The sequence below is a fragment of the Elgaria multicarinata genome, chromosome 5 (assembly GCF_023053635.1).
Source record: "Elgaria multicarinata webbii isolate HBS135686 ecotype San Diego chromosome 5, rElgMul1.1.pri, whole genome shotgun sequence".
Lineage (NCBI taxonomy): Eukaryota > Metazoa > Chordata > Lepidosauria > Squamata > Anguidae > Elgaria > Elgaria multicarinata.
Genome location: NC_086175.1, coordinates 110,823,194 through 110,836,249, shown reverse-complemented (window position 1 = coordinate 110,836,249; position 13,056 = coordinate 110,823,194). Strand labels below are relative to the sequence as shown.

Sequence of the window (13,056 nt, the reverse complement as noted above, 5' to 3'; positions counted from 1 at the left end):
CAGTATAAAAACAACAGAATGCATTCTCTTAATGCATACCATAGATTCGTGTTCCACAGCCTGATGCCCTCCAGCTGTGATAGGTTTTAGCTCCCATCATGATGGGCATTGTAGTCCAACACATCTGGACTGGGTTGGAGAAGACTGCTATAGATAATGCACTGAAAGAACTTTATATAGTGCTTCCCTATAGACTCAGGAAGCTTCACACGCATTGGTTTGGTTTGCACATACAGTAACTCTTAACTCATGGTGTGGTTTGTTGAGATTTGGATTGTTGCTGAATCCATCGCTATAAACAATCCATGATCTCTTAACCCACAACAATCCAGAAAGAGAACCCATGATGTGTTGTTGGGTTGTGAACGCTGGCTTGCTTAAACCAAGGCTTGTTGTGAAGTCTGAACTCAGAACTGTGGCTTATCTCTGGTTTGTTTGCACTGCGAGAGGCGCCCAGCAAGACCAGCTTGAAAATAAAACTGCTCTGAAAGTTTGCAAAATGGGCAGGAGAGAGACAAATAAGAATTAGGGGGAACAAGTTGTGTTTTGTTTATATGTCAGTGGAGTGGTGAATCCACTCTGGATTTCAGTAAGAACCAATCAGTACTCTAAAGGAGCTATTCTGACTGGTTCTGACTGAAACCCAGAGTGGATTCACCACCCCACTGTCATTGGAGCCACCAGCCTCCACTGGTGAAAAATATATCCTATATAGCAGGCATGCAGAACCACATAGCTGGGGGCCAAATCAAGTCCTCCTGGGATCCCAATCTGGCACTCCTGGGTTTGACATAACCATGCCCCCTATTCCTGGCCACGCTTCTTTGCCCTGACTGCCAGTTGTTCAGTGTTTCCTGGCTTTTGTCTATCTCCCCCCCCCCCAGCCCCCATTCTAAAAGGCTGAACTACATGCCTCTCTCAAGGCTTACTTGCTGGCAGGAAGCACTTTAAGCTAACATATGCTGGTAGTTTTGGGCCTGCCCATTTTCTGTTGGCTCCACCCACCACTGGAATGCCCCCCCCCCAAGCTTCTCCAAAGTAGAATTCAGCCCTCAGTTTGGAAGTAGTTCTGCACCCCACTGATCTGCTAATAGTAATAATCTCAGTTCTCCGAGTGCTTATCCTTGTGTGGCCAAAATGGCACCATCCACACACATAAGAACAGCCGTGCTGGATCAGACCAAAGGTCCATCTAGTCCAGTATTCTGCTCACACAGTGGCCCACCAGCTGCCCACAGGAAACCCACAAGCAGGACACCAGTGCAACAGCACTCTCATGCCCATGTTCTCCAGCAGCTGGTGCACATAGCTATACTATCTCTGATACTGGAGGAAGCACATAGCCATCAGGACAAGTAGCCATCGATAGCCTTATCCTCCATGATAAGAAAGCATTACCTGGTGTGGGAAAACCCCAAGGTTTTCAGAAGTATAAAAAGTAATTGGGGGGGGGGCACAGAATCCTAAAGTGTGTGTGGCAGGGTAACAGCCCAATATGGACTGTGTTCAGTGGGCATGGAATGCTGGCCAACTATTGGAAGGAAAACAAGGGAGGGGGAAGGGCCATGGCTCCATGGCAGAGCACCTGCTTTGTATGCAGAAGGTCCCAGGTTCAATCCCTCATTTCTCCAGGTAGGGCAAGGAAAGAATTCTCCCTGAAACTCTGGAGAGACGCTGCCAGTCAGTGTTGACAATACTGGGCTAGATAGACCAATGGTATAAGGACTTGGTATAAGGCAGCTTCCTGTGTTCCTGAAATGTATTGGAACACCCTGGAAGAAAACATAGTCAGCTGGTTGGAATCCTAAGGAACATTCCGCACTGCAACAGTTTTTATTTTATGTTTTGCAGATTTCACTTGCTTATTGCCTAAATCAGAGGCGGTCAGAAGGTTGTTTGGGACTTCAACTCCAAGAAGACCCTGCCAGGATAGCCAGTGGTCAGCAATGCTAAGTGTTGAAGTCCAAAAGATCTGGAGGTCTCCTTTCTGCCCACCCCTGATCTAAGTCAGCCTTCCCTGACCTGGTGCTCTCCAGATATGTTGGGCTACTACTTCCCATCATCCCCAGCTAATAAATATACTTTCCAAGAGCTTTTACAATATTTCAGCAATCGCTTTAGGCAGGTGCTAACATGCTTCATATTTGCAGCCTACTGGCATCATTTCCATACCTGAAACCGAATTCACACTGGAACAGAGCAATTCCAAATGCTAGCTGATAAACCATTAGCCGGTCTCTCGGAACACACATCTATATTAATTGTGATGCTTTCTGTGCATCTGTATTACTGATGACTCCCATCTGTCTTACATGTGAGTTTCTGCACATTTAAGTGAAGCAGCTATGAAGCGTATCTCTCTGGAGGAGTCCAACTGGAGTTCATTACATTGTATGTGTCTGGATTTTTGTTTATTTGTTTTACACATGGGGGGAGGGGGGATGTGATTCACAGCGTTAGCAGTCCTTCCGAAACACAGGCTAAACAACAGGCTAATAGCCTAGCATAAGATTTTTATAATATACGTTTGTTACAATACTACAGGAATATTGCTCATGTTTTTTACTCATTACACAATATCGCTGAGGCGTTCAAAGTTTAATGATATTGTCTATGAGCAAACTTGAAAGGCACATGAGACACACTGAATGCACATCATACTGTGACTAGAGATAAATGAATCTGGAAATGGAGAGAAACAGAAGTTCAGCCAGAGGACTGGTAGGATTATTATTTCTCTTGGTGGAATCACATGAGTGTAATTAGATATATTTTCTTATGAAACAGGGTTTGCTCCATAGTTTTGTGGGGAAAGAGGGTCCCCTCTCTTGAAGATAGCGGTGGCAGCTATAGTAGCAGTTGATGAGCTACATAAACTGAAAATAACTAAACCCCCTCAAGGGAACACTCTTATTTCATATAGCAATCTTCCCCAAGCTGCCAAGTGGGTTGGACTACAAATCCCATCATTCTCACCACAGCGCCATCTGGGTGGCTAGGTCTGCTTCCAGCATGAGAATCTGTTTCAGTGAAGGGGGCCTTGTCCACTTGAACCACTGTGGACTCCTAACCACAGCACAGGAGAGACTGGTTCTCTGGGGTGAATGGACTGGAATCTTCATTGTCAGAGGACAGGACTCCTCTTGTTCTGGAGAAGACTTCCCCATCCTTATTCATTTATTTTTTTATTTTTTTATATTTTTATACCGCCCAATAGCTGGAGCTCTCTGGATGGTTCACAAAAATTAAAACCACAATAAAACAACCAACAGTCTAAAAACACAAATACAAAACACAGTATAAAAAGCACAACCAGGATAAAACCACACAGCAGAAATTGATATAAGATTAAAAAACAGAATTAGAACAGTAAAATTTAAATTTAAGATAAAATTAAGTGTTAAAATATTGAGAGAATAAAAAGGTCTTCAGCTGGCGACGAAAGGAGTACAGTGTAGGCGCCAGGCAGACCTCTCCAGACATTTTGGAAGACAGGACCCATCATCCATTGACCATGCTGGTGGGAGCTGAAGTTCACAATTTCTAGAGGACATCTATTTATTACGCTTATATACCACCCATTAACCAAAGCTCTAAAACCATAAGCTTTACAATATAATGAGATATAATATAAAACAATAGGTTTAAAACAGAATTAAACCAAAGTAGTAACCAAGATAATAACCTGCAGCAGGTTCATACGGAGACAGGTGGTCCCTCAGGTAGCAAAGTCTTAAGCCATTTAGGGCTTGAAAGGTTAAGACCAAGACCTTGAATTAAACCTGGAAAGCAACTGGCAACCAATGCAGGTCTTTCAGGATAGGTGTAGTATGTTCTTGGTGCCTAATAATAATAATAATAATAATAATAATAATAATAATAATAATAATAATAATTATTATTATTATTATTATTATTATTATTTTCTTACCTGCCTGCCTCTCCACTTGGATTGAGGCGGGGAACAACAATTAATATAAAACACATTAAAAACTGATTAAAAACATAGCATACATGATTAAAACATCCTTAAAACCTTCTAAAATTTCACTGGTTAGGCCTGCTTAGCTGCTGCCTTTTGCACCAATTGAAGATTCCGGATACCCTTCAAGGGTAGCCCTACCTAGAGCACAATGCAGTAGTCTGTGATGTAGGCAAAACATGAATAATCGAAGCATGGGGTAACCAGCTGGGATCCTTCCCGAGTAGGTCTGACTTAGTCAATAATAGCGGTCAAGTCAGACTGACTCTGGAAGGGCTGCAGCTGCTACCCATAAAGGGAAGGAAGGAAAGCCCAAACAACACAGCACCATCCACATAGCTCCCCAGCAGGCGGCTTGCAGGAGAACATGTGCTGCTTTCTTGCAACAAGGGTTCAAGATCCGACCAAGAAAGGGAAGGTTCTTTTGCCAAGAAGCCAAGGGGAAGAGCCGGGATAAATAACAAGGGCAGATGAAGAGATACACCCACACTCACACACACACTGAGGGCAAAAGTGTGTACCTTTCCCCCTGTGATTTTGTCATCCACTTCTCAGTTGAACCCCAAATGATCTGTGACGGACATGCAGGTTCCTAATGTCTCTTTAGAGACAGTAAATATAGGTCACCCTTCCCTGACTTGATGCTCACTAGATGTACTGGTCTACAAACCCATCAACTGGGGATAAGGGGTTTGTAGCCCAACACATCTGGCAGCCACCAGGTTGGAGAAGGCTGGTGTGTGTTATCTAGAGATTAAAATGTTTTATTGACTTTAATGTTGCTCCTCCTCTCTCCCCGCACTTTTTTTAAAAAACACTTCTTCATTGACATGTCAGGATTTTATTCCATATACTGATTAGGGACATGCACAGCAGTATATGTCAAAGCCTTATTCTTTTTATTTACTTACTTTTTCATTTTTTGAGTTGATTTTGTTTTGGAAAAGCAATAAAATTATTAAAAAACCAAAAAAAACTTCTAAATTAGAATCTGGGGTTTGACAGTATATGGTGGATAACCAAAAATCTGTTCCTCCAACATGGCAGAGGTTGCATTCGGACAACATGGTAGTCTACGTAGGGTAATAATCAACTTGACAGTTGTATGTGGATTAGGATCAGCATGAGTTGACTTTTAGTCCATACTGAGTTGACTCACTCATCCCCCGTCCTGTCTCCCCCCTTCAGTCCTCCTCTAGTATCCCATCTATCCTGCCAGCTGGACTAGTGTGGCAGCTCTTGCCTTGTAACTCAGTGGCCGAGGAAATAACCGACTGTGCCCTCCACACAACACAATAACCAACGGTGGTTCAAATAGCCAACTCTGCACCGCTTTGGTTATTTGCGTGGATTATTTCAGCCAAATAACAAACCGTTGGTTAAAAAATTCCTGCCACACAACACGATAACCCACGGTGGGTTAAATAGCCAAACATCAACTATTTAAACCACCATTGGTTAGCATGTTGTCTGAACTCAGCCAATTTGTTTTTCCATGCTGAGTCTTTATTTATTTATTTAGAGTATTTTTATCCCGCACCTCAGCCAAAAGGCTCTCGGAGCGGCTTACAATGTATCAATAAAGAAGACAGTCCCTACCCTCAGGCTTACATTCTAAAAAAAGACATGACACACAAGGAAAAGTGTATGGGGAGGGAAGAGGGAGAAAATAAAAATAAATTAAGGAGACTGTTTAGGCGGGCGGGAAAGCCCTGCTCTGTCCTCTCATCTCCCAATGAAGGGGCAAACCAACAGCTCCTTCTTCCCCACAAGGTGAAGATGTTAGCCCTGGGGGGGGGGGGTGGTCCAACTACAGCAGGCTCTGATGGTGCCTGCCTGCTCCAGTCTCCCTCGCATCTTCTTCCCCACAGGGTGAAGATGGCAGTTAGCCCTGTGTGTGTGTGTAGGGGGTGGTTCCAACTGAAGCAGGCTCTGATGGTGCCTGCCTGCTCCAGTCTCCCAAAAGATCAAAAAGTTGTTGATTGGATTCTGCCTTATGCTGACTAGGGAGCTTTTGCTTTGAGTTGCCCCTTTCCTGACTAATGGCCCTGTAAATCTTACCCTTTCCTCTAGGAAAATAGATGGTGGTGGCAGTGACCAGCTTTGCTCTCCATCACAGGGCAGGTGTGTTGTTTTCCGTGGCACGGAGAAATACAGGGATGGGGAAAGTTTCACCCGTGGAATTCCTGCCTCTCACATAACTGTTAAAGGTAATTAAAGAAATCTTGGTAGCTGTGTTGGTTCATTAAAACACTAACCTGATCCTATTTGGAACTGATTAAGGAAGCTCACTCTCGACATTACAAGTCTGTTTCCCTATAGCAATGGAATTATGTGGTGATTAGGGTGACCCTATGAAAAGGAGGACAGGGCTCCTATACCTTTAACAGTTGTATTGAAAGGGGAATTTCAAAAGGTGTCATTTGCATATATGGAGAACCTGGTGAAATTTCCTCTTCATCACAACAGTTAAAGCTGCAGGTGACCTGCCCTCTCCTCTTTTAAAATGGTCACTCTAGTATAGCTCCTGCATCTTTAAATGTTGTAATGAAGAGGGAATTTCACCAGGTTCCCCATATATACAAACAACACCTGCTGAAATTCCCTTTTCTATGCAACTGTTAAAGATACAGGAGCCCTGTCCTCCTTTTCATAGGGTCACCCTAGTGGTGATGTCACATATACGTTGTTGTGCAAAACAGGCCATAGGGTGCTTTGGCCAACATTTTCCATCAGCCCTTGTAGACAGCATAGAAAATGGGTGAGGGCTGCTGGGAGTTGTGGGCTAAAACATATGGAGGGCCACAAGTTGCCCACTGAAGTACAAGCATCTTTAAACAACTGTGTCTGTCTGTCTGAGATCCATGAGTTGGTTCTGTCTAGAGATGTACAGATTTTATTAAAACCATTCTGTCCGTGTTTCATGGAATGTCCGACATCTTTCACTCATCCTCCATTCATTGTTGAAGTAAAGTTGTCGTTTATAGGGATGTGCAAGAATTTCATTCCACTTGTGCAAATGCATATTAGTGCAAAACTCTGCAATAAGTAAAAAAAAAATGGTTTGTAGCATCTGGGTCACTTGAAAAAAGCTGGACTGCTGCAAAATCTGCGTCTGGTTCATAGAAATCCAAACTCCATTGCAGATTTGTCCACCATCCTTAGTCCTGACAATATTCTTCCATGACTGATCTACAACTACTCCCAATGGAGCACTGTTCTGCTTGCTTGAGAACAAGAGAGGTTTGCAAGACTGGTCTTTTTTTAATTCAGGATGGTCACCAACTGAAACTGGCTGCCTGATTGGACCAGGGCTCCCAGATACATGTAAAAGGATGTTCCAAGGTACGCATACCTAGTTCTATATCTATGACAGCCACACTTTACCCATTTGTTGCAGTGCGAGTAACATCGTTTCCTATGACAAATACATGCAGAACTGCTGTCCATAGGATTGCTGCCATGCAGTTTAATCCTATGTACTTTTACTTAAATGAATATTCTACTGTATTCAGTGATACACTTTTTAAATATAATTAAAAATAACACAACAAAAAAGTGCAAATGGAAAGAAAGATTACGACTAAAATAGCATTGATGGAATACAAATAGTGAAGGTGTGTATTGGTATAAGTGTCTGGTGAGAAGCTTACCTGCCTGACCAAACATGGCAAACACATGCCTCTTATAAAAGATGGAAGTGTTGTAGTGAAGTGACTAAAGTGATTATTATGCACCTATTCTGTTCTTAAAAGCCCCCAACAACAAGTCAGATCTTCTGCAGTCAGAAAAAGGATGGGAAAAACCACAGGAAGACGATTGGATGACAACACCATGTAGATGTCCCTAAAGCATGGGTGGACAAAGAAAGACAATTCCATGCAAAAATCCTTCATGTGGAGTCACATCCAGAGCCAAAATGGACATTACTTTCAATATGTGTTTAGCATCTGTCTTCTGTCCCATTTTTTCTCTAGAGTACTTGCAGGGGCCCTGATTTGTACTGGCACCCCTGCAACAACTCTACAGTGGACATCAAAACAAATAAACCGATGGCTGCTTAGACACACATTTAAAGTATCCTCTGCTTTGACTCCCAGATACAGAGAGCTTTACTTCTGAGTAATCTTACATAGGGTTGGGGCTCTGCAGGGGACCTAGCACCAGCTTTAAAACACGTATTGGGTTGCCCAGGGCCTGCATTTTCTCTCTCTCTAATTTCTATACTGCCCAACAGCTGAAGCAAATGCCGCCTGCCCTCTTTTTTGTTACGACCAATTCAGACGGTCAAATAAACGAGAAAGGAAAACGTAAGATTTGGGTCGAGTGGGGGACGGGTGCGAAGGAAGAGACGCTCCATTTTTAATCCCCTTTTGCCACTGCTTGTCCGCAGACCTTCGCGCTGTCTTGACCGTCAGAAGTCAGGAACGAAACAGCTTCGAGGGAACACCATCCAACGTAAATCCTTCTCAGAGTGAACCCATTGAGCAGGGGGTTGGACTCGATGGCCTCATGGGCCCCTTTCAACTTTACTCTTCTATGATAAATCAGTCATGATTTTAAGCCCCATTCATTTCGATGGGCCTACTCTGAGTAGGATTGACGCTGGATTGGGGTTTTTTTACGTGTGTTAATAACCCCAACCTTGCAATCGGCTGTAGGCGCTTGGCTTTGGGATTCTCTTCCAATCGGCCGCCGCTCTCGCCAGCTATGGGCAGCTGCCGCTCTCTGCCCTCGGCGCGGGCGCGGGCGCGGGCGCCGGCAGCCGCCTGGCGTGGAGCGTGCGCAGCATCGCCCGCCGTCCTTGTGCGTACGCCGCTCCGGCGCTTCCCGTGGCCAAAGATGGGAGGAGGCGGCGCCCGGGCGCCCTTTAAAAGCGCAGCGCGCTCGACGGTTCCCAGCAGCGGCTGAAGAAGGGCTTGTCTGCTCGCGTGCGGCAACGCGAGGGCTCCAGCATCCGCGCCTTCCCCAAGCCACCGGCCGCCGCCCCACTGCTCCCAGGCGCCGCCACCTCCCTGCCGGATTCCCTTGCTTTGTGGGGTGGGGTCGCGGCGGGCGTTTTCCCCATGCGGCTGTCGACGATCATGGCTCAGAACTATCTCCTCGCGCCGATCCAGGAGTGCCCCTCCGATTACCTCGTCAAGGACGTGAAGCTGGCCGTGCTGGGGGCAGCCAGCGTGGGCAAGAGCGGTAAGCCCAAGGAGCGCAGTCCCGGCGGAGGGGGCCCCGATTCGCGAGGAGTAAAGCCCTCAGTGGAGGCTGGTGGCTCCGATGTCGTGGGGGGGGGGGGGCGGCGCGCTGCATCCGCTCTGGGTTTCACTCAGAAGCCTAAAGGAGCTCTCCAAGGCGCTGAACTACCCAAAGCAGCTCTGAGTTCTGAATGAAACCCAGAGCGGATTCACAGCTCAATGACATCGGAGCCTCCACCGAAAGCCATCCGTGTTTCAGCTCCGTCTTCTCCCCAAAATAAGCAATCAATGAAATAGTAATGCTGTCATAAAAGCATGGAGGTATTGCTATCCTGACTATTTATAACAATGGTTTGAATCCACTGTGAGCTCTACTTAGAGTAGATCCACTGAAATGAATGGGACTTCTTTATATTTATTATGCATCCCCAGCATTTTCATCCCGCTCTTCAAGAAAAAAAAGGCTTCCCGAGCACATTACAACAATGAATAACTAGCTAGTAATAATAATTATTTGTAGATTAGACTAATATTGGATACAAACAATTGTTGCTATTCCTACTGACACATGGAGTTAGAAACCCATTCAGTTGGTCTGGAGAGTTCTTTTATAAACCCTGAACTTCAAGGCCTCTCGTGTTAAGCCAAAATTTCTCCACTGGCACACAGGCGTTGTCGCTAAGGAGACCAAGGTTATCTGCTTCTCCCTTTGTGCTATGTGGCTGTATTTGCACTAAGGAGAGCGTGGCAGCCCACGGTCACCTCCCTCTTTCCGAGAGCTGTTGGGTTGGATAGGTTTGAAGATCGATGGCTTTTGACCATCTGCAATCCTTTAGTGATCCAAGGACTCTGCTTCTTTTCAGCTATGATTGTACGGTACCTAACCAGGAGATTTATTGGAGACTACGAACCCAACACAGGTGAGGTTTTCTTCCCTTTTTCTTTTCTTCCTCTCTCTTTCTCTTACAATGCCTCTTTGCAGATTCTGGGCTATGATCCCTTAGTGTACTATCCTTGCATGGAAGGATCCCCATTGAGCTTTGCTTTGGTCCCTCTAGGTGGGGAACCCTGGGAAACGCCCCCCCCCCCCCGCCTCCAGCCTTTCTCCTGTGCATGTCTCAAAGGGAGGGAAGCATAGGCAAGAAACTGGGCTTTGTGGAATCTTCTTCCTTCTTCTTTGCTGCATTTATAACCCTCCCTTTCTCCAAGAAGCTCAAGGATGGTGTAATTAGTTCTCCCTACCCCTCATGCACCATTTTTTCCTCACAACAGCCCTGTGAGGTGGGTTAGGCTGAGAAAAATGAGACTGGCCCAAGATCCATCTAGTGAGGTTCATGGCCAGGTCTTCCAAATCCTGGTCTAACCACTATGCCATACTGTCCCTTTGTGCCCACTATGCCCACATGGAGGCACAGAGGCAACCTCTGTTTAATAGCAGCTACACTGTTGGTTAATGTTACCTCCCATCATTAACTAAGGTGCAACAGTTTTTAATGATCTTCCATTCTTATTTCTCCAGGGAATCTATATTCAAGGCTCGTTCATGTAGAAGGCGATCAAATCTTCTTGCAAATCCAAGACACCCCAGGATGTATTGAGGTACAGAAATAATTCTTCATATGTCAGTTCTGATCACATTATTAGGTTTGATTCATTCAGTAAGTAAGTACTAATCTTACTGGGGAAACTCCAATGGACTGCAGCGAGTTACATGAATCAAGCTACCTTTGATCAACCTTCCTTCTTTTCATTGATGCAAACAGTGGAAAGGCAGGAAGAAAGGAATGAAAAGACTTAATACACAGAATAAATGGCAAAGTGGGATTTTGCTGCATTTGTTTGTTACAATTGTAACTTGCCGGCTGATCCAATGCATTTCTGAAACCAGTGTGTCCTACAAGAAGCCATATTCCCAAGTTAGAAACGCTGATCTCTTCGGCTAGTGGTGGAGAACTAAAATTGGAAGGGGGAGTGGATGACCGACCCATCCAGCCCTACATGGGCTAGATTATGCCAGAGGGTGGGGCCATGCCCCCTGACATCATCCAGTCCCCGCTAACGCTTCAGTTGGGACCCAACATCATCTGCACTGTTGGGGAGGATGTGAGGTGGGGGAAACACGCCCCATCCTGACAAGGCACTGAATGGAGGAGCACTCCTTGACTGAGTGCCTCGGTGGGGCATCAGGCTTCACTGCATGGAGCCTATCCCTGGCTGGAGAAAACCTCCACACAGCAAAGCTACCCGAGGTTCTGCATGGAGGAGTGGATAGACTCTTGGTCTGATCCTGTGTGGCTCTTCCTATGTTCTTCTGGGTGCTCCTCCACTGTTGGGTGTGGCTGTGGGGTGTCTTTGCCTGCTCCGCACCATCCCTCATTGTCAGAATCCCATTCGATCAATGATTGGAGATAAGAGCAGAGATTCCCACTTGCCCTCATAATGGGGAGGACTGTATCACATGTACAGCATGTGGTACAGTCCTTGCAGATCAGTGTTACCTGCTTTTTGTGAACTTTTTGTATTAAACAGATCTGAAGATGAATCTTCTGTTCACAAAGCATCCAGTCAGTGTGATCTTATTTGAAGAGCCATTCCATGTAGTTTCTGTTTTAAGGCTTTATATCTCCTATCCGATGATGTAAACAAGCATGCCCTCTTCGTTTCAGGTTCAAGAAGACCTAGCGCAGATGTTGGATTCGCTTTCCAGATGTCTAAAGTGGGCAGATGGTTTTCTCTTGGTCTATTCGATTACAGACTACCATAGCTACCAAGCCATTAGTTCCCTCTATCAGCACATCCGGAAGATCCGTCCAGACTCTAAAATTCCCGTCATCATTGTAGGCAACAAAGGAGACCTGGCTCATTCCCGACAGGTGGCGGCAAATGACGGCCTGCAGTTGGCCAATGAACTGGGCAGTGTGTTCTTGGAAATCTCTACCAGTGATAACTACCAAGGCGTGTGTGATGTATTTCAGCATCTTTGTAAAGAAGTGAGCAAATTGCACAGCTGTGGCAGCGGAGACAAAAGGCGATCGTCCATCATTCCCCGGCCCAAATCGCCAAACATGCAAGATCTCAAGAGACGTTTCAAGCAGGCCTTGTCTTACAAAGTCAAGTAAAAATCAGCCTTGAGAGATAGCCTGTGGTTGAACTGACTGTTTGTTTTATAAACTATATAAATTTATAAGGATAATTTATTTTTGTACTGATGCAGCTGATGCGCATATGAAAGCATGCAACTTCCTTGCATTCCTTTTGTATTTATTAACTTATCTTGCACCATTCTGAATAGCAAACAAATAAAATAGAGAAAAAGATTGAGCGCCAAGGCCTATTCCTATGTTTGGGAGTGACTCGCTGTTAAACTGAGGGCAAGTGAAGTAGAAGTAATCCCTGCTGAACTTCAATAGTACTGAAGTGTCAAATTCTAATTTTTCTGTTCAGCTGGACAGTAAATAGGGTTGCTTATCTCTCTTGTTCAGTCATCTCAAAAGTACACTTATGGTGGAATATGATGCTTACTTAGATTGGAAAAAGTCCTATAACTATGGCTGGCCAATGCTGGGAGCTCTAGGACTTTTTTTCTGTCCAAACATGCATAGGATTCCATCCATAAGCTGCAATCCTATACCCACTTTCCTGGGAGTAAGCCCCACTGAACTCAGTGGGACTCTCAGTAGACATGTATAGCATTGTAGTGCTAAATCCCATTGATTTTTGACTGAATTTACTTAAAAGCTGGTTGTCCCTTTCATATGTGAATATGGGGGATAAATTACAATATGACCAATTTTGTAAAATGTGAGATTTATATAATTGCAAAATAAAATGATTAAATACAATTATAAAATTGTGGGTCACTTTTTTATCCCCTAAAAATGAATA

At 44.8% G+C, this 13,056-nt stretch overlaps 1 protein-coding gene across 1 annotated transcript; it reads left to right on the top strand.

Moving 5' to 3' along the window:
* Window positions 1–10,034: 10,034 nt before the first annotated feature.
* RASL11A (RAS like family 11 member A) lies at window positions 10,035–12,290 on the top strand. Its single transcript, XM_063127813.1, has 3 exons — window positions 10,035–10,091; window positions 10,691–10,770; window positions 11,838–12,290. Exons 1-3 carry the CDS (start codon window positions 10,037–10,039, stop codon window positions 12,288–12,290), a joined length of 588 nt encoding a protein of 195 aa, XP_062983883.1. The 5' UTR covers window positions 10,035–10,036.
* The last annotated feature ends 766 nt before the right edge of the window (window positions 12,291–13,056 follow it).

Coding starts and splice junctions, on each gene's coding strand:
- RASL11A (XM_063127813.1), top strand. CDS start 10,037: ATGATTGTACGGTACCTAACCAGGAGATTTATTGGAGACTACGAACCC. Junction 10,092..10,690: donor AGACTACGAACCCAACACAG/GTGAGGTTTTCT, acceptor TTATTTCTCCAG/GGAATCTATATTCAAGGCTC. Junction 10,771..11,837: donor ACACCCCAGGATGTATTGAG/GTACAGAAATAA, acceptor TCTTCGTTTCAG/GTTCAAGAAGACCTAGCGCA.